General features: G+C 38.8%; 1 protein-coding gene across 2 annotated transcripts in view; it reads left to right on the top strand.

Annotated features, from left to right (window-relative positions):
* Window positions 1-13,377: 13,377 nt before the first annotated feature.
* RBFOX1 (RNA binding protein, fox-1 homolog 1) overlaps window positions 13,378-20,452 on the top strand; it is a 248,948-nt gene continuing 241,873 nt past the window's right edge. For both annotated transcript variants that reach the window (XM_018556718.1, XM_018556720.1), the window contains exon 1: window positions 13,378-13,458. In XM_018556718.1, the coding sequence (XP_018412220.1) occupies window positions 13,450-13,458 (9 nt within the window). In that variant the 5' untranslated portion in view covers window positions 13,378-13,449. The remainder of the gene's footprint in view (window positions 13,459-20,452) is intronic.

Below are 20,452 nucleotides of genomic sequence, written 5' to 3'. Positions count from 1 at the left end.
CCCAAACCCTCAATATATTAAACTACATATAAAGTATTATATCCATTAGTGAGAGGGGATGGGCAGAATACAAAAAATGTAATACATAAATAAACGGGGGCGAAATACATACATAATTACATAAATTTCCCACATCATGAGGGGTGATAGAAGGGAGCGGACTCCCCTATAATACCCACATATATATCGTATCAATATTCAAACCGGGGTTGAGCATTTTATCTATATCATCCACTTTATCTATAAGCTCTCTTATCCCTCTTCTCCTGTCTGTTCTGTCTCGTATGAAGATCCATTGGAGACCAAGGCTCCCATTGTGGTGGCTCTTTATATGTCGGCTTAGATGGGTCAGGCCAATTTTCTATCTTCACATGTGATAGTCCAATTTGGGACATAAATATTTGTATATCCTCTGGCGAGCAAACACGTCCTCACTCCTCCATTGCTAGGCTCCTCCTCTGCCATCCTGCTTTTGACTTTATTGCCATTTTTTTCTGTTTTTGGTTCAGTGCTCCAATGAACTGTATTGGATATGCCAATTTATTGTCCATTTTCTACTACACATTTGATGGCATGATGGTGGTTGATTGAACTTGTGGGTGGTAGATTACGTCTTATTCTTAGTAAATATTTGCAATTGCATGTGCAGTTTCCAGTGTATGAAAAGTGATAGAAACTGACTGAAAATGTCCACATGTGTGTCCAGATTAAGTACAGTGTTGCTATGTTGGCGTCCATACACACTGTAGCCACTGTATCAACTACAATAAAATACAATACAATGTTTCCCTATTTTGTATAGATATAGGAACTATACTTACATCTAAAAAAGCATTAGCGGCTTTTATATCAATATTTTAGGGATACTTCATTTAGGTTTACTCATATTGATATATTTAAACATAGGAAACCTTCTGTCATAAGTTAATTGATGTAAGTAGAAATTAGCTCAAAGTTTGGTCTCAACACAGGTTTGGAGCAAACTTTGCTTCTGTGGGCACTTGTCTGAATGCTAAACATCTACAATGGTCATCAGGAGCTGACAATTATTTTCAATAGTAGTATTTCTACCACTATTTTATGTGACAGCTTTATGCTGTCAATGGTTGCTAAGAAAGCTTGTGGATGCCTGCACCTGTTGCATACTTAGCAATAACTGTAATCCCCTGGCCCATTCATTTACATGGCCCAGAATCCCCAGCAATGTAAGCAAATGGGCAGAAATAGTGATGACATCTGGGTGTCTTTATTCAGGCTTACACTTTTTTGTGAATGAGTAGGGGGTACTATGTATCCCTCACTAATTCACATAGGGCAGCATCTGGGCGACCACTTTATTTTTAAAGAGGGCTTCCAGATTCCAATTAGCCCCCAGCACACAGACCCCCACAACCACTGGACCTGGGTCATGGGGAAGAGGCCCTTGTCTTTATCAACATGGGGACTTTGCCAGGGTCATCCCCATGGAAGGGCACTACCCCATGAGGGCATGTGGCTTGGTATGGTTTGGGGGGCACACCCTGAGTGCTCAGAAAAGGGTCTGTTAGAGGGTTTTGCCCTATGCCATTTTTTTTTGCATGAGGTCCCCTCATGCAAAAAAGGTTGTGGTTGTGTACTTTTAATGTTGCCCTTTAGGCATTAATAAAATCATGGCTCACAAATGGGGTTCAGACTCAGTATGTGAACTTAAGTACAGTTCTCTGAACCCACCCAGAGCCAAAAACCCGTTCATCTCATGACTGCCTTTCAACAGCTGGTAGCCCTGAGAGTTAATCATATTTTTATTTTTTTCATTTGTGCTGTACAGTCTGCTTTACAGTTAAAGGTGAAAAGGCATTATTTATTCATTATTCTTTGTTGGTAATAATTATTTAAGTCAAAATGGCATTAGTTACAACAGGAACATTTTGTAAAGGAAAGGGCCATCTTGGGAATGCGAAATTCTGATAAACAGGAAACAGACTCTTAAATCAATACATAAATCAACCAAAAGTTCTCAGTAAAGCATTTGGAAAATATTTGCTAGATCATATACTGATTACCTGTCTGCTTGCTATTCTTGAAATGTTTCATTTTTGTATTTATCGATTATAGTAGGAAAGATAAAAGTCTGATGAAAAAGTAAGGTAAACATTTAATTATATCCAGAAGACCTAGAAAATAAATGCTAAAAGAGGTCACAGTGTTTTCAAGATATAAAGAGTGGGAATGGGTTGTTATTAGCATAGATGTATTGTGTTAATCTAGATCAGTAATTTACACAGAATGAAAGGGCAGCAAACTGGTAATAATCATAGTGATTGTTGAAGCCAATAATTAACCAGTTTATGTCAGTATGTTGCATCAATACACAGTGGAGAACTAAAATTAATATTACCTCCTACATTCTAGGATTTGTTTTATTAAATGTTTTGGCTGGAAGCTAGGACTAGCAGTCTGGGATGACTATGCAGTTGAATAATTGACTGTCACAGCTGAGGTCTAGTTCTAAGCTTGTGGGCTTATAAAGTCTGCTTCTGGGCTTTAGATGGTGCTGCAGAACAATTTATAAGATACCATTGCATCACATATGTTCTTGTAATGATACAGGGGCTGTGCTGGAGGTGGGTAGAGTTGAATCAAGCATGCTTTAACTCCTTCTCCAACAAATATTTCTACTATGACTTATCTACTATTTCTACTATGACTTATCTTTATTCCGCGATCTCAATATAGGGAATATAGCCTCAAACCATTTATCGCTTGTGACAGCACCTTTGCTAATTATTTCTAACAGTGCCCTTACAAGCCACATATTATAGAAGGAATGTGATTGTAAGAAATCTGGTGAATGAGGAAATGTTGTTTTTGTGGCAAAATATACTTTATAAAGTTTATCATTTAGAAGCACTCGTTATTTAGAGTACATTATGGTAACATGATAATCAACTTTTTATATCTGAATTTTAGTTTACACATTGTTTCATAGTTGTGAAATATTGAAGTCTGCCATTGCAATGTAAAAAGAGAAAAAGCTCTGATAAACTAAGAGGTGAGCTTTTTTTGGGAGCTACCACATTAAAAATGTACTTAAAGTGTGTCTAATACAATTTTTTACATATTTGGCTAGAGTAGGGAATTATAAAAAACACTTTCAGGTTTTTACTGATGTCTGTGTTCTTGCTGGGGAGACTGACCCTCCTATCTGTCCTTGTTACCATTGTTACTTGGACTGAGAGACAGTTGACACTGTGTGAAAATATCCTACACTTACTAAGGGGTCTATTCACGAAGCTGCCGAAGGATCTGGCAGTAGCTTCGGCCGATCCTTCGGCTAGCTTCGCCCCCAGGACCCCTTCGGTTCAGTAGAACCGAAGGGGTGCTGTACGGGCTATTCACAATAGCCCGTACAGCTCCCGATCATGGCCGAGCGGCTCAGCCAAGCCGAACGCATATGCATCAGCTCGGCTGAGCCGTGCTGAAAGCTGAAGCTGGCCGACAGCCTGCTTCTGACAGCTGGGCGGAGCCAGCCGTGATCTTACGGCTGGCTCCGGCCCAGGGGCGGACTGACCATTCGGACACTCGGGCTTGGACCAAGGGCCCGCGGCCACGACGGGGCCCGTCACTGAGTCCCTGCTGCTCTTTTATCCAATCGCGGAGGTGCATTCAGCCGATGTACGGCTGAAATCAGTCGTACCAGCCTGAAGTGAATAGCCGAACATTGTTCGGCTCACTTCACTTCAGATCGGTCATTCACTCGGCTGCCCTCGGCAGCTTAGTGAATAGACCCCTAAGTGTACTAGCTGGTTCTATTCCAGTGGAATGGTGGAGCTCATTTTGAGTTCTGCTGCTGGCAGCTGGTTGGATAGTTATGGGTTCGATAGTAATGTCTGCCATAACCGCAGTTGTCATAACCCATCAGCACCATTGTGTTAATAAATAGCACACAATGTAATGCTTAGAGCTGTTCTATAGGAAAGCAATTCTCTCAGATTATACTGCCAACTGAAGAGGTGGCAGATATCTACTTTACCAGTGATTGGGAATGGGTAGTGAAATACTCTCATGTTGCAGCAAATATACTCATGTGTAACTGTTGAGCATTTGACTCAAATAAAGGACTACAAATGTCAATGTGCCTCTTTTGTTCCACAAGTGTCTGATTTTTTCAATTTGATTGAACCGCAAAGACTGTGCCTCTTTTATGTATTGACTGCAAGTTATTTACAATAAAAAGTATGCAACTAGCAACTCTAGAAGGAAAGCCTTGCATACAGTTATAGCAGGAAACTGGGGCAGGAAACAAACTGTTGTCCAGCCAGTATTCACAGACTTGATACTATTTACATTCTGAAGGGCTAATGAATTGGCTTTTCACATGACTGGATAATTGAAGTGAAAATTCATAAAAAATGTTTTATATGTTTTACAAAAATGTTAGATTGAACAGATTAATTAATTAATTTAAAAAATGGTCTAGTAAATGGTAATTCTGGGGGGCGCGGCCTGATCCGTACCACAGTCAATAGAGTACAGTAAAAGTGCAGGCAGGGCACCAGACAAAGCTCTAGGGACAAAATTGAAGTGAAATAGTTTGATAAATATATGTAATTATAGCAGATTACATTGTATTGTGTGTATTCTGTGTAAATGTCATGTTTGCACTTTTGAATTTCCCGCCGGCTCTGCCCCCCGCTGTGACGCCCGAAAACGAAACTGAAAGCCGAATGCCGGCATTGGCTGGGCGAACACAGGAGAGGACAACGCGGGCTTGCAGGCACAAGGTAATTTACACTTTTGCACAATCCCGAGTGTGGCTCGGGGTTACCGCTCTTGGTACTGAAAATTAACCCCGAGCTACACTCGGGAATACCGCCAGGGAGGTTAAGAATCTTCATTCACAACATTATGTGAAACTTCACTTCACTTATCCAGTAATGTGAAAAGCAAATCCCTGTTCAATTTGAATACCCAACCATGTGCAGATGTGTGGACCATGATTGGATAAGTGAAACGAATATTCACATGTTCACACCACGTGCTTTCACAATTGCCCATTTGTTGACTTAGGCCCTAAATCTAAGGGGGTTATTTACTAGAGAGCTGAAGGATTTAGCCGAACGTTCATCTAATCCTTCAGCGGAGCGAGTCATGATATCACGACTCACTCTGCCCATTTCTTTGCATTTGGCCGCAATCTGTGATTTTACGGTGGGTGTTTGGTGATAGTGGACTGTTCAGCTTTTTTTATTTCAGCATGTTGATGGGCATCATTCATTGTGATTGACATGGGCCTACATTTCTGGACGATGTGATTGACCTTTGGATTACATCATTGGACATTTTTTTTCCAATAATAATAATAAAGAACAAAAAAATATATTTTTGTTCAAATAAATGACTTTTTCAAGATGTGGTGTGTTTATTTACTATTTTGTGGACTCTTTGGTAATTGAGTAGGGGTAACAACTACCGCTTACTCATTTACAAGAAGGGGATATTTGCAAATACTGCATAAATATAAAGTAAAATGCATAGCTTATCCTAACTTTACTAATACGGATGAGCAAAGCTTTGAAAAAACAGTCTTTTCCACCGAATCCAACAAATTTACACCAGTGATCAAATTCATAAATCTAGATCCAGCAATCTGCAAGTTTATTTACTTTTACTTTTTTATTTTGTTTTGCCCCACTCTTTACATAAATATTAGCCTTTCAATATTTGTGGATATCCAGAGATTTAAGTTTGACCTCAGTTCATCCACCCTGATTTATAATTATAGGTAACTACTTGCTTGATATGTGTTATAACTTTTAAAACATTATTAATGCTGAAAAACCTTAATGATATCCAAGATCAGTTATCATCTCTATACTGCAACAAAAGACATTCAAACTTCAGTGACCAGAGTATACCCTTAGCCAATATACGGTATGTCCTCACCAAGTAGGGTTTAAGTTCAACAGTGAGTTTTCAATGGAAAGTAAACGTTTTTTTTTAATTTCTTATACTTTTTGTTCTTGAAAGTTAACATATTTATAAATAGATTGTTTACAAATGTTTTAAATTATTTTATAAACTAGGGATGCACTGATACCGATTCCAGGTAATGCTGCAGATACTGGTCATTTTCACTAGTACTCATACTCATGAAAATGCCCCAATACCAAAAACTGATACTGTGCTACACAGCCCTTCTGAGACCCTCCACACACCTCCTGAGACATTCCACATGCCTCCTAAGACCCTCTGCATCCTTCCTGAGACCCTCCGCACCCTTCCTGAGACCCTCTGTTCCCCTCCTGAGACCCTTTGCATGCCTCCTGAGACCCTCTACAACCCTCCTAAGACTCTCCGCACCCCTCTTGGGACCCTCTGCCTGAGACATCAGGCTGGTACCCTGGAGAAAAGCAGCAGCACAGAGTATGTAGCAAATTAATGTACTATTATTTGCATTGCTGTATAATGTATTGCTGGGATTTGTAGTCCATTATAGCTGATGGTATTTTTCTGCATTGCTGTATAATGTATTGCTGGGATTTGTAGTCCTCTATGGCCAGTATTATTCGGCATTGCTGAACAATGTATTGCTGAGATTTGTAGTTCCTCTACAGCTTGGAGTCAGTGGCATAGCTACCAGGGTCACAGCAATTGCAGCTGTGACCAGGCCCGTGCACTCCACCACTTCCCTAAAATCATTAGTCTGTATTATTTTAAGAAAATTGTCACATGACACTAAAAAAAGGAATCAGTAATTGGTATCGGTGAGGGCTTGAGGAAAAGTATCGGTACTCGTGGAAAAAATGGTATCGGCATATCCCTAGTATAAACTCTTTATTTTTTAATTACGTATATGTTACATGGTGCTTTTAGTTGCTTACTCACCAACTAAGACACTTAGTTGGTGAGTAATGTTCTAATAAAAAAAGCACTGTCTTACTGTTTACATGCTTTATGGCAGATTGCTTAAATTGATGAGCTTTTGCTGCCTCTGCTAGGAATAAAAAGAGTTATTATTGATTATTAGATTATGATTACTGTTATTTAGATTGATTTTTAGTACGTCAGCTGCAAAATAATTATTTGCAATTCTGCTTCATATGTATTTGCAAAGTATTTTATTTATCTATTAAAACAATATATCCAGATTCAATTCATTCTGAACAGGAAAGGTTTGGGAGAACTGTCCGTTGAGTAAATTTGTAAAATAATTGCTAATTTCTAGTCACTGCCCATTAATCAGGGTGAAAAAAATTGTATGTGTGCCCTCTGACTACATTTGTAATAAAAAGACTTGTGTCTAATAAATATATATGTAGCATTATAAGGATATTATAGTGCAGTAATGTGAATAATTGATAGATTGATTGGCTGATTAATTAATTGACTGGTTAATTCAATATAACATATGTTATCAAGGGCATAGTTGGGGTTTTTAGGAATAGCAAAGGGAATAGTGCCTACACCTGGTGTAATAACGTTTATTAAAGCAATAAAGAAATCAATACATCAATTTACTCATATGATCCATATTGGTATACAGCATTACAATCTCAAATGCAGCTCACAAGGTCACATGGATAACCCAAATATCTGTGGCGACCACTGGAGGTTAATAGGGCTGAGGGTAGTTACATGTTTCAGGGGCAATCTTACCTTCTTCAGAGTTCTCCTTAGGAATAGCATGAAGTTTTTCAGACATCATAAATATTTTCACTTTGGTAAACAAATATCACCATTGTGATGTAACAGTTTTTTTTACAAAATACATTTATGTATCAAATAAATCAAGAGTGATATTTTAAATGTCTGAATATTTATCTAATAATAGGTGTGGCAATGAGATCCTAAAAAATGTACATGTGAAAAGTATTTTTTAATATGCTAACTAGTATCTGGGATTTGAAAAGTCCCTTTTTACCGTATGTTATTGTTGTTATTGTTATTATGTAGCAAAATTATTTAGATCTTGAATTTTCCAAGTAAAGCAATAGCCATATTAGGATTTCTTCATTTACACTATTTTACAATATACCTAATGTAATCTTATTGCAATGGAAAATATATTTTCAATGTTATTGCAGTTTTAAGTTTTACATTGTTGCATGTGTTATTAAAATATGTCAGTATGGATATATCATACACATGCTTCTTTTTTCTTATTAAAAATAGGCAGTTTCATGAGCCAAGCAATTTCATGAACACTCTATATGCTTATGAGTAAGTGATTTTATTGTCACAGTGGCTACACAATGAGTGGCTGATACAGTGCCCATAGCTCCCCAGACATTGCTCATCAATAATGTTTTAATATAAATACTTGTTTGTCTGGATTTTTAAATTAGAAAGTTAATCTCAGCTGAGCACAGGAAGATCTGTAGAGAGTCATGCAGAAAATGAGTGGACATGACCTTTTTGATGAAAATGACAAATGATAAGTCACACTTCAAGAGCTACAAAATGCATAGGTGATATAATTGGCAAATATGTACTGTAAAAAAAACAACGTATTTCTTTAAAATATATGTGCACATATCGTACATCTTCATTTCTTAAACTATATGAGTAAGCATGCTGACTAAAATGTTTATATAAATGGTTTGCTCATATTAATGATTGTATGCTGGCTATAGAATTCCAAGGTAACTCCTAGCATCTTTTTCATTTTACAGTAAAGTGTACATCACTGCATACAATACATTATTTTCATTTAAATACAATACAGATCTGTGCTCCTAATCTCCTCTGATATAAAACACTAAGCTGCTGTGCCACAGGTATAAAAAAACCTCTACATATACTATTTCCAAATACCCAGCGCTATAAACACATATATTTATATAAATAAAGACAATTAAAATGAGTCCAGAAATGTTACAATTAGTCTAGAATCACAAACAGACAGATTCAGTAAAACATGCAACAATATAAATACATTTTCCAGCTGGAGTATATATGTTCTATCGTGGGTGACACCTCCCCCCATCCATGTGCAATACCACTAGTGATGAGCCGAACACCCCAATGTTCAGTTCAAATTTGAACTTTCGAACAACTCGATCTCAATGCAAGTCTATTGGGGTAGAACTTTGAAAACCAAATGTCCCCATTTTGAAGCCTTATATGCAGTTTATTGGCCATAAAAAGTGTATGGGGAATCGGGTACTGCCCCGAGGGACAGGAATCAATAGAAAAAACTGAAAAAATAAAATGTTTAAAGGAGTAGTGGTTTTAACATCACTTGAAGGGTAACAATAACAATGAAAAATTAATTTAAATATTGTGCCTAGGGGTCCCCTTAAACTGCCTGTAAAGTGGCAAATCTGTACAATGTATAGAACCTGCTGCATCAAAAATGACATTTCTAAAGAAAAAAAGAAAAAAATGCTTTTTTTAAGCGTGTGGTTCTTCCTCCCAAACAATCCAAACCCTTTAGGTGTGGTAGGAGGGACCTCATTTGAAATAATAAAAATAGAAAAGAGTGTGGGGTTCCCCCTCAAAGTCATACCAGGCCCTTAAGATCTGGTAGGAATTTTAAGGAGGAACCCCACCCCCAAAATGGGGGGTAAAACATGGGGTCCCCCCTAAAATTCCCAACCAGACCCTTGATCCGAGCACAGGCCTGGCAGGGCAGAAAAGGGTGGATGAGTGAGCACCTTGTCCCCATGCCGATGGGGTGTTGGTTGTGGGGGTGCAGGCAGGGGGGCTTATTCACATCTGGGTACCCCTTTAATAAAGATGAATAAAAAAGGCATATTAATGCATAGCTAGATTCCTATTGGCTATTTCAATTTGCAATATCCAATAGCAAGCTGGCTATTGCACCCAACCCTCTGCTGCTGTCAATCACTAGAGAAGACCTGATGGAGAGCCGGCAGCTCCGATGTCAGAAGAAAAAAACCCAGAGTAGGTAAAGGTTTACTCTGCTCGAACAGAGTAAACCTTTTTGGGAGAAAATGTTTCTCTCCCGGGCGGCCGGGAGATGCTATCTAATAGCGGGAGACTCCCAGAGCGTCTGGGAAAGTAATGACAGATCAGCGTCCCTGGTTACCTGGTAACCAAGGATGCTGATCTGTCTCTACAAATGGCCGGAGCCAGCCGAGAAATGACGGCTGGCTCCGCCCAGCTGTTAATAGCAGGCTGTCGGCCAGCTTCGCCTTTCACCACATGCCTTCGGCTCGACTGAGCCACTCGGCCAACTTCGGGAGCTGTACGGGCTATAGTGAATAGCCCGTACAGCAGCCCTTCGGTTCTACTGAACCAAAGGCGTCCTAGGGCCAAAGCTAGCCAAAGCTAGCCGAAGGATCAGCCGAAGCTACGGCTAGATCCTTCGGCAGTTTTGTGAATAGACTATAGTTTTTGCAAGATAGCCGCAAGTGTAAGGCAGAATCCCTGCTGGTCGAAGGCAAAAAGGACCTGTGTTTTTCTCCACTAGGGTCTTATCACCAGGTGAACAGTTGTCTACACAGAGGGATCACAAAGAGTAGTGGAAGGTGTTTTTCTTTGCTGTGAAATTCACAAGTATAAAGGGAAGGTAGAAACCCCACATGGACTGTATATTATAAGGGTTCATGTTTTCTGCATATTGTAATGATTGAAAAATTAGCCAGACCACAGGACACAGGTTTTTTCAGAAAACAGCATTTATTTTCCACATCCAACAGCAGAAACAGAAATAATAATATTTACAGTTTGCTTTTTTCAGCACAGCAATAATAATGATAGCCTCACCAGCTTGAATGCCTTCAGTCCACAAAGGCTATCACAATATTTACCTTTGAGTTTCTCTCAACTCTCTCTTTGTACCGTTCAGCAGTTTCCCAGCACCAGCACTTTAATCAGCTTCTGATCTGCATACAGTACAGTGCATCTCTCTCTCTCACCTGCTGTCTCTTGCTTCCTATTCTATTAAGCACACTTCCTGCAGCAGGTGTTACCCCTTTCGATCCCTTAACTACAGGAACTACAGCCCAAACAAAGGGAAATACACACCTCTCCCAGCACCCATCTTCTGGCATCCTGTACAATACATAAACTGAATTAAACACATTTTATTTTGGACTTTCACTGTTTATGAGGTACTTTTCACTTTATATGCAAAATATGGCAATTTAATATTAGCATATATATTCATATGATTTTTATTTACTGATATTTGAGTATCCACAAATTATTGTAGTCACACAAATTGGTTTTAAAAACGGCAAAATTAAGGTTTATATATAAGTAAATAGAGTAGCCTACAATACCTGACCATGATCATCCTTTCACCTTAAACTGTCCCCATGAATTTATATTGTAACTTACATAAATCTAAAGGGCAAATGCTAGAGAATGAGCTGCAATTACAGAAAAATCTAGACAGATGAATGCATCTTGATCTGCCTTCTTTCAATAAATATAGCCTCTAGTTAACTATGTAACTGCGTACTACAACGCATGTCTACAGCTGGCAAGTATAGGCAAAATAGGAAAAGGATTTGTGCTATTATTAGATTAGAACTTCTGTTTCATTATGTTTGAATGCAAGTAACAAATGCATGAGGTTTGCTGACCATCATATAAGACAATTAATTTATAGTTTTAAAATGTAATAATTTAGCACTTAAAATAAGTGAAGCATCATGGAAAATTGGAAAAAGGAAAAAAGTTTACAATTCAAATGGTTTAAATAGTAATTTCATACCATACAAGCACTATGGTAGTCAAGGAAAAAAACATTATTGTATAGTAGAGTTTGTTACAAATAGATAATGTGTATTTGTGCATTTGTTGCTATCATGTTTTGTTTGTATTTACACCAAAGAGAGAACATTAGATACTTCTGGACTTGTTCAAGAGGTGCATCAGATAAATCATTACCTAAGACAATTTTAGCACCCATGTTAAGGTCACATTTTTATCTGGCTACTAAGGGATTTAATAGAAGGTCTGCTAATTTTAAATAGACTTTTGAACCAACATCACCCTTTCTGGGTTTCTTAGAATCAGATCAGTCATGTTACTGAATAGGAGAATTCATTGCAACCTCTGTATTTGACCTCAGCATTATCAATCTAAACAATTATTACCTTTTGTATCACTTGCCCCTCTCGCGAGCAAGGCCCTCCTAACCCTATTGTACTGAAATTGTATTGTATTGTAAATTGCATTGTAACTGTACTGTCTCCTACATTTTGTAAGCACTGTGCAAATTGTTGGAGCTATATAAATGCCGTATAAAAATAATAATATTTGTGTTTCCTGTACATAAGCATGGTCTCTTCATTCAACTTTCCAAACTTTGATCAAATACACAAATATGGGTGGACATGCTATATAGAGCATGGTATGCTCATAGAAGTAGTTCACAGTTTGCTCAGTTTACAGTCTATGCTTCCATCTGATATGCACCCAAAGGGTATGTATAGCCCAAACGTTTTAGTATGGAGGGGTTAAAAGACCTGTCATGTTATTTTTTTCCCCATCTGTGTACCACTGGAGAAATTTTGCAGAGATAAAACAGGATATAAAAGGAAATCTCCAAAAGTGAGGGAAATTCACCTCTTATGGGGATATTCACAAAGCTGCTGAAAACAGCCGAGTGAATAACCCAGCAAAAGTGAAGTGAGTCAAACCTTGTTCAGCTATTCACTTCAGTCATGTACGGCTGATTTCAGCTGTACATCGGCTAAAATCAGCCATACATCGACTGCTCTGCATGTTCAGCTGAGCCGAAGTGCAAAAGGAGTTGCCTTTAGCTGCCTTCGGCGGCTGCTGTATGGGCTATTTTGAATAGCCCGTATAGCAGCCGTTTGGTTCGACTGAACCGAAGGGCAGAGGCAGCCGCAGAGAGCCGAAGGATCAGCCTTAGTCTTATTAATCTCCCCAATAGGAACACATACAGCATTATAAACTTGATGGAGAGCCTAACCCTTCCCCGCTCTTTCCAAAAGATGGTTTGCCTAGAGAAACACTTTAATAAATTGCAAAAAAAGCCTTTAAATAATTTGTGTAGGTAAAATAATGCAACAGCTCTGTGTGTACAGTCAGGATAATGTTAGTCAGATATTGTGAAATGTTGAAAAGTGTAATTTGTATGTTAATGTGCATACATTTGTGTACAGCTATGTGTAATATTGTTATAGTGCATATATATATATATAAAAAAAAAAGTATCTAGGTATGCTTTTAAAAAAAAAAAAAAAAATTGCTTTAGTTCTCATCCATTTTGTCTATGTTATAGAAATTTTGCCATTTAGTTATTGAGATTCTGACCAATCTAATGGCATGAATTATGCAAATTTGATTAACAACTACCGTTTTTAATAAATCTGTTTCTTTTTATTGCAGCAAACAGACGACTCAGCACAGACTGATGGCCAACAACAGACACAGTCTTCTGAAAATACGGAAAACAAAACACAGCCGAAGAGACTCCATGTTTCAAATATTCCTTTCAGGTTTAGGGATCCAGATCTTAGACAGATGTTTGGGGTAAGTATCTGAACTAATGTGGGCTGTGAATATTCATCAAATTATGTATGAACAAAAATGTTTTTTTATTTTCCTTGCATGTGACTGGGTATCTAATATGACCTTTCTTTACAAAGTGAACATTTTCTTGGCTACTTTGCTAAGTAAACAAACTATTCTACTTTAGTAAATCAACCCCCCAACCCCAAATTTAACAAAATAAAAATATATATATAAGGGCTTGTTCACGCAACGACATACATCATAATGTGCATCATAACACACGTCTGTCTTATGATGTCTGTCTCAGTAATGTAAATCATAATTCACAGATTGCATTTTGAAAAATAGTGCAGAACCTATTTTAAATGAGCAATCTAACACACTGCACCTTATAGCATGGAAATACCTGCACTGAAATACACTGAATTGTGGTGTGATTGGGCCTTTTTGGGCCTAACAAACTGTTAGAAACACTGCATCCTCATCATTCCCCTAGACGCGCAAATGTCTTATCAAAGATAAAAAATCCTAAAAAGTAAACTTTCATGGTTTTACCCAAATTAAAAGATATGATTTACTATATAAGCCTCCACAACTACAAGTATTCACTTAGGGTATGAGGATTCAATGTGATTTTTGAGCTCATCACAACAGCAGAAAATGTATTGGTACATAGTGATAAGACCTAAATACATTGAATCAACTATTTATCTACCAAACAAAAAGTAAAATCATTAAATATGCAATGACATATTAACAGAATCGCATGCCATGGTGTATACAAAGATGCATGAATAAGTGCTTAGGATTTGCCCGTATAATTACCTTTTAAATAATTCTTGTGATCTAAAAGACTCCTCCAAAGTTTGGACTAAGATAGGACTTGCTTCCATAGACTTACATTGAGTCGCCCAGATTGGCAGTCTAATCAAGTTAGAATATTCCTCAGGGGGATTGGATATTTTTCAAACGCCCTTTTGTTAACAACCTCCAACCCATTGCTATGCAAATCTTTATTGAATTTACTGTACAAATTGGTAGGGAAAGTTTCAAATGCACAACTGTTTGTAGGCTTAGTCCAGGTCAAGATATGCATCATTAAAAGGCCAGCCAACCTTATTGCTTATCTAAATAAGGGGATGCTTTAAAGCTGTTAGCTTATCCTGGACCATCTACAATTAACAAATACAACCTGCAGCATCTATTTGTAAGTGAATTATCTCCACTTTAGGAACAGACCAACAGACAAGATATTGAGAAAGATCACACATATTTTGATTAGTCAAACTCTAGCTAAAATGTATATACAAAATGATTTATATATACATTATAATATAGATAGAGCTTTCATTTGGAGGTAATTAATCACCACTGGGGTTTTTGCTTTTTACTATGGGGTCTATTCACTAAGCTGCCGTAGGCAGCCGAGTGACTAACTGACCCCAAGTAAAGTGAGCCGAACGCTGTTCGGCTATTCACTTCAGGCTTGTATGGTGGATTCCAGCCGTATATCAGCAGAAATCAGCCATACATCGGGTGGCTTTGTGTGGCCTCCGGCAGGCTACTCGCTGCTGTTCGGTCTATTCTCATAGATGCCGAACAGCAGTGAGTAAATAGCCGAATACCGCTGAGCGGCATTTGGCTCGGCTGTTCTGCTCGATCCCTCTGTGGGACCGAGCAGAATAGAAAAATAGTTAATAAAGTAGAAAATAAAGATTAGAAAATGATTGTGCGGAGCTAGCAGTGACAGCCCGCCGGGCGCTTCTGCTGCCATCAAATTTTTTTTTTTAAACGAACACACCATAGGAATGCATAGCTAGATTCCTGTTGGCTATTTCGCTTTGCAATAGCCAATAGCAAACTAGCTATTGCACCCACCCTCTGCTGCTGTCAATCACCAGAGGGGGACCTGATGGAGAACTGCAGGCCCCCCTCTGCTGATTGACAGCATCAGTGGGCGGGTGCAATAGCTAGTTTGCTATTGGCTAATGCAAATTGAAATAGCCAATAGGAATCTAGCTATGCATTCCTATACTGAATTTTTTTTTCTTCTGATGGCAGCCAACGGCTCGATGTCAGAAGAAAAAAAAAACCGAGCAGGGAAAGGTTTACTCTGCTCAATCGAGCAGAGTGAACCTTTCTGGGAGATAGTGTTTCTCTCCCAGGCGCCCGGGAGCCTATTAGACTCCCAGAGCGTCCGGGGGAGGAATGACAGATGACGTTCCTGGTTACCCGGTAACCAGGAACGCCATCTGTCATTACACACTGAGAACATGGAGAGGCCACTCTGAAAGTGGCCGGAGCTCCGCCCAGCTGCCAGAAGCAGGCTGTCATTCGGCCAGCTTCGGCTTTCACCGTGGCTCAGTCAAGCTGAGGCATATGCCTACTGAACCGAACTGAAGGGGTCCTGGGGCCTAAGCTAGCCGAAGGATCAGCCGAAGCTACGGCTAGATCCTTCAGCAGCTTAGTGAATAGACCCCTATATAACAAAAAAAGTACCCTACATTTTGAAAAAAAACCTGTTTCCCTACGAAATGTTATGAAACATTTATTATCACCCGAATTTTTTGGTAAAATATAAAAGACGGGGTGACATCAGAACACCAAAAATGCCAAGCTTTAAAATTGTGCATGCCCGTAAAATCGCAGAAAACGACCACACCCAAAATTGGCCATGGGCGATGCTTTAAAAGCTTTTACCGCTCATCAGTTTAGTCTCATCAGTCTCATTCCGACGTCGTTCTCGGTCATTGGCGCACCCGGCGCATGTTTGCGTGTGTGGGGGCGGGGGACTTTAAAAAAAATAATGTGTTATTTAAAAAAAAATGTATTTGTGACTATTTTTTTAGCTTCTTTGTTTTTTTATGCTTTAATTTTTTTAAACTTTTTTGTTACACTTAACTTTATTGCTATCACATGGGGACTAAGAAATCCCCTATGTGATAGCCAATTCACATGACAGGTCCTCTTTATGGAGACATCAGGGGTCTCTAAGACCCATAATTTCACCTAGGGACCCGCAGAGAAGCTGATGAAGCAGAGATCTTCTTCATCAGCTTCTCACCGGCATCTTTAACCGGAGAGTGACACTGAATGCAGGAAGTGATGTAATATACATCACTTCCTGCATTTGGGGACCAGAGAGGAGATCAAAGGGAGATTGTGTGCTGATCTCCCTTTGATCTCCACTGACTGTGTGGCCGTGCTGGTCCCAGCCGCACTGGGCACAGGAGATCTAGGAACCGGCAGCAGCGGCAAATGGAGACAGCAGGGGGGGGTGTTGATGAACACCCACATTTACTAGAGAGTGTCTCTAGAGACCCCCGAATCACTTGAATGTAAACAGCCAACATTGCTGACAGTTTCCCCACTTGTGTGCGTGCTGGGCGCTTCGCACAAGTGGGTGGAGTGGCAGGACATCTTAAGACGCCCTCCCACTCATATAAGGCTCCCGTCCAGCCGTTCAGGAAAGGCCATGGACGGAAGGTGGTTAATTTTTACTGTCTATTGATTTCTAACACACAGCATCAAAGTTTAACCTCAATACATAGGTTAAAAGGTGACCAGTAAAATCATGATATTTGTGAGCTGGTATGGTCTTGTTTAAGTCACACAGAAGCTCTATATGCTTCTAAGCAAAAAAAAACTTTTTGTAGAAACTTGAAATTCAAATGATATATGTGTGGACATTGATTCTTACTTTAGTGTTAAATCTTTAGGAAAGAAATGGCTATTTTAACTACCGATGATTATTCATGACTGACTGAATAAAGCACTGAAGCATGCGACATAACCACTGCAAGAAAAGTAATTTTTTTACTGTGCTGTAAAATATGCAAGATATATTTTTGGTTTAGACTGCTTGTAACAGCAACTATGAGAGACTGGCAGTTGGTTGTCCTTTATACAATCAACACTACCAGAGTAAAAGTTCTAGTTATTGGAACCTCAAAAAGATATAAACTAGATGCTTATGTTTGTAAAACACCTTTGAAAAAACATGATCTAATAATGGGATACTTTTTGTATTTATATAGTTCATATACACTCAGTGGCCAGATTATTATGACCACCTGACGTTTGTAGGCAAATTAGCTATAATTAGCTATAAGTTCGCAGTGAAGTTGCTAGAGGGCCAGACCATTATAAATAGGGAAGCAGGTTGTTTACCAAGACAGTAGAAGTGATTTTTTTCTGAATATATGGGTAAACAACGCGATTTAACAGCCTTTGAACATGGGACGATTGTTGGCGCTCGGAACCATGGAGCGAGTATCAGCAAAACAGCAGAATTAGTTAAATGTTCCAGAGGGGCTCATAGTTAAAGTGTTTAAAGACTGGACTGTCAGCCTAAAATCTTGGTCTGAACGTGCGAATTGTGGCCGTCAGCGACTAGTCAATGTTAGGGCAGAACGGAAAGTGGCAAGACTGGTACAAGACAACAGAAGGGCAACAGTGCAGTGTCAGATTCCTCGCATCACCTTTCAACATCTCGTGGAGTCACGAGGCGGCCCAACGAAGTCATCTCGTGGCCCAACGAAGTACTGATGGGGTGGTCATAATAATCTGGCCACCTAGTGTATACTGTATATAATTTTTACATTGCAATTGTGGATGGTAGTTTACTATCCAATAAAGTCTGACTGACTGAGATAATGAAACTTGCTTTATGACCACTAGAGCAAGTAAAATATTTTTCTCAATGCAGCTACATATGTTAATAAGGCCATTGACATTCATGTATAATGTTTACAAGATAAACATACAACATGGTTGATATTTTTCTTCAGAAATAACCAAAGAGTTGCCAAATTTTCATTGAATTTTTAAATGCTAGATTTTTTAGTGCATAGGCTTTTGTGTCACACACAGGTCAAGCTAAAAAAGTGTGAATTTGCTAACTTGGTCCCTAAAACATCCAAATTCTGCTCCTTTCCTCTTATCATCAGTCACTGGGCATTTTTGTACTGACCTATGTTGCTTTCCTGTGCTTGGGACAAGCAGTGACAAATATCCTGTACTGTGTACTGTACGCTAGTGAGATTTAGGGGGTGATTTACTAACCTAAACACACACACACACCAGGTGGGTGTGATTTTCACACAGCAAAACGTATTTATCAACCAAAAAGTCTCTAAAAACATATTTCCACTAATGCCATATATGGAAAAATCATGCACATGATGCATATATAATGCTGCTTCACAGTTTAGACAAAAATGGTTAGCTCATGCATTTACATTCCTGCATTCATCAACGCAAGCAACATAACATAGAGCTAATTTACACCACATTACCTTGCAATTCATTGCAGGGCTTTGCACAACACACCTGCTGGGTGTGTACACACTACAAAGGTGTTTCGATTCCTCCCATAGATCATGCTGGGAGGGAACACACTACAGAGGTGTATACACATTCGTGGTGTGTTTAAAAGGTTAGTAAATCAACCCCTTAGTGCGAATCCCTGGCATCTAGTTGTATACAACCTTTGACTGATGATGATAACAAAATGATTGATGATTATTTAAAAAGCAGCAGTGTTGCTACACCATTGCTATAAAAAACATTTATAACGCACAGCAATGCACTATACAAATGTGCTCTGTGTTTCTGAAGCTGGCAGAGCACACTGAATTGAAAGAAAGTTGTGTTTAAAAAAAAGATATGCATGGGACTATGAGTTGCTGGCACCCTGGGTTCAAATAAAATTGACCTGTATATTTTTTAGTTCAATTAATTTAAAAGTTGATACCTGGGAAAGCTCCTGATGAAGCAGATATTCTGTGAAATGCGTTGAGCATTGTTGCCTTCAGGACTGGTATTTCTACTACTGTATATGCATGTGTATAGAAATTCTTAAGTAAAATAGTAAGAACTACAGTGTTTGGACTTATTGACCCAGTCCCTAAAAAGGGGACAAAGTCCCAAGAATACAGAAGGTGTCTGTGTCGATATTCACTTTCATTATGCATGTGTTTTATTGGTGCTATATGTTTTTAATTTTGTAATTAAATAAATGAAATTAAAAAATATACAAAGAAAGAGGGTACAATTAAAGGCCAACATGATGATACTCCAAACAATTTAATTCAGAAAGCAGTAGGGATGTTCAGATACCAAGTACAGCACCGTACAGTAAGTACAGATACTTGTCCAGCTTCAAGACTAGACTAGAGAAAAATTCACAAGTTAGGAGGCAGCTGTCCTTTTTAAGGAGCATACGGGGCTCCTGAGATTTGTATATCCCTGTTTTCATGTATGATTTTAAAAAACATTTATGTATAAGGGATGCACCAATACCATTTTTTCAAGTACAAGTACTGATACTTGTCTAAATACTCACAGATACAGTTCCTGATACATTTTTGTTTATTGTCATGTGACAGTTTTTCTAAAACAATACAGACTAATGATTTCAGGACAGTGGTGGAGCGCCAGAGCTAGGTCCCAGCTGCAACCGCTGCAACCCTGGTAGTTCTCGTGAAAATGCCAAGTATCGGCACTGGTATCTGAACTGGTATTGGAACATTCCTAGAAAGAAGTGAAGCTGGAGACTGGCATTTTCAAATAGAGGCAGAAAATGGCAGCTTGCATATTTCATTATGTACAGGTTTTCTTTAAAGAACAGCTGCACCTTTACTGTAGACTACATTAACCCATCCTTTCTAACCCTTCTAAACTAAACTTTACAGAACCTCCCTTTCCCTAGCTGCTTATTTAGTTTAGTAAGACACCATATTCCTTGTTTTTATCCTCTTCAGCTAAAAATCCTGTACACCACTGGCCAGCCCTCATAGACTGGAATTGGCATGTATTCTCAGTGTCTCTAGTCTTGGAATACTGTCCTATACAAGTCTTTAAATGCTCACAGTGTGGTTAGTGGTGAAGAGGATTTTGTCTAAAAAAGTGTCCTACTGAGGGAAAGAAGGTTAGTGTAGTTTTCTTCAGGAGGGCTAGGAAGGGTGAGTTAGTGCAGTGTTTGTAAAAACATACATTCTTCTTCCTTCAC

Source organism: Nanorana parkeri, unplaced genomic scaffold (genome assembly GCF_000935625.1).
Source record: "Nanorana parkeri isolate BGI_ZX_2015 unplaced genomic scaffold, ASM93562v1 scaffold249, whole genome shotgun sequence".
NCBI lineage: Eukaryota > Metazoa > Chordata > Amphibia > Anura > Dicroglossidae > Nanorana > Nanorana parkeri.
The sequence above is the reverse complement of the archived record's forward strand: the minus strand, read 5'-3'. Positions and strand labels throughout refer to the sequence as shown.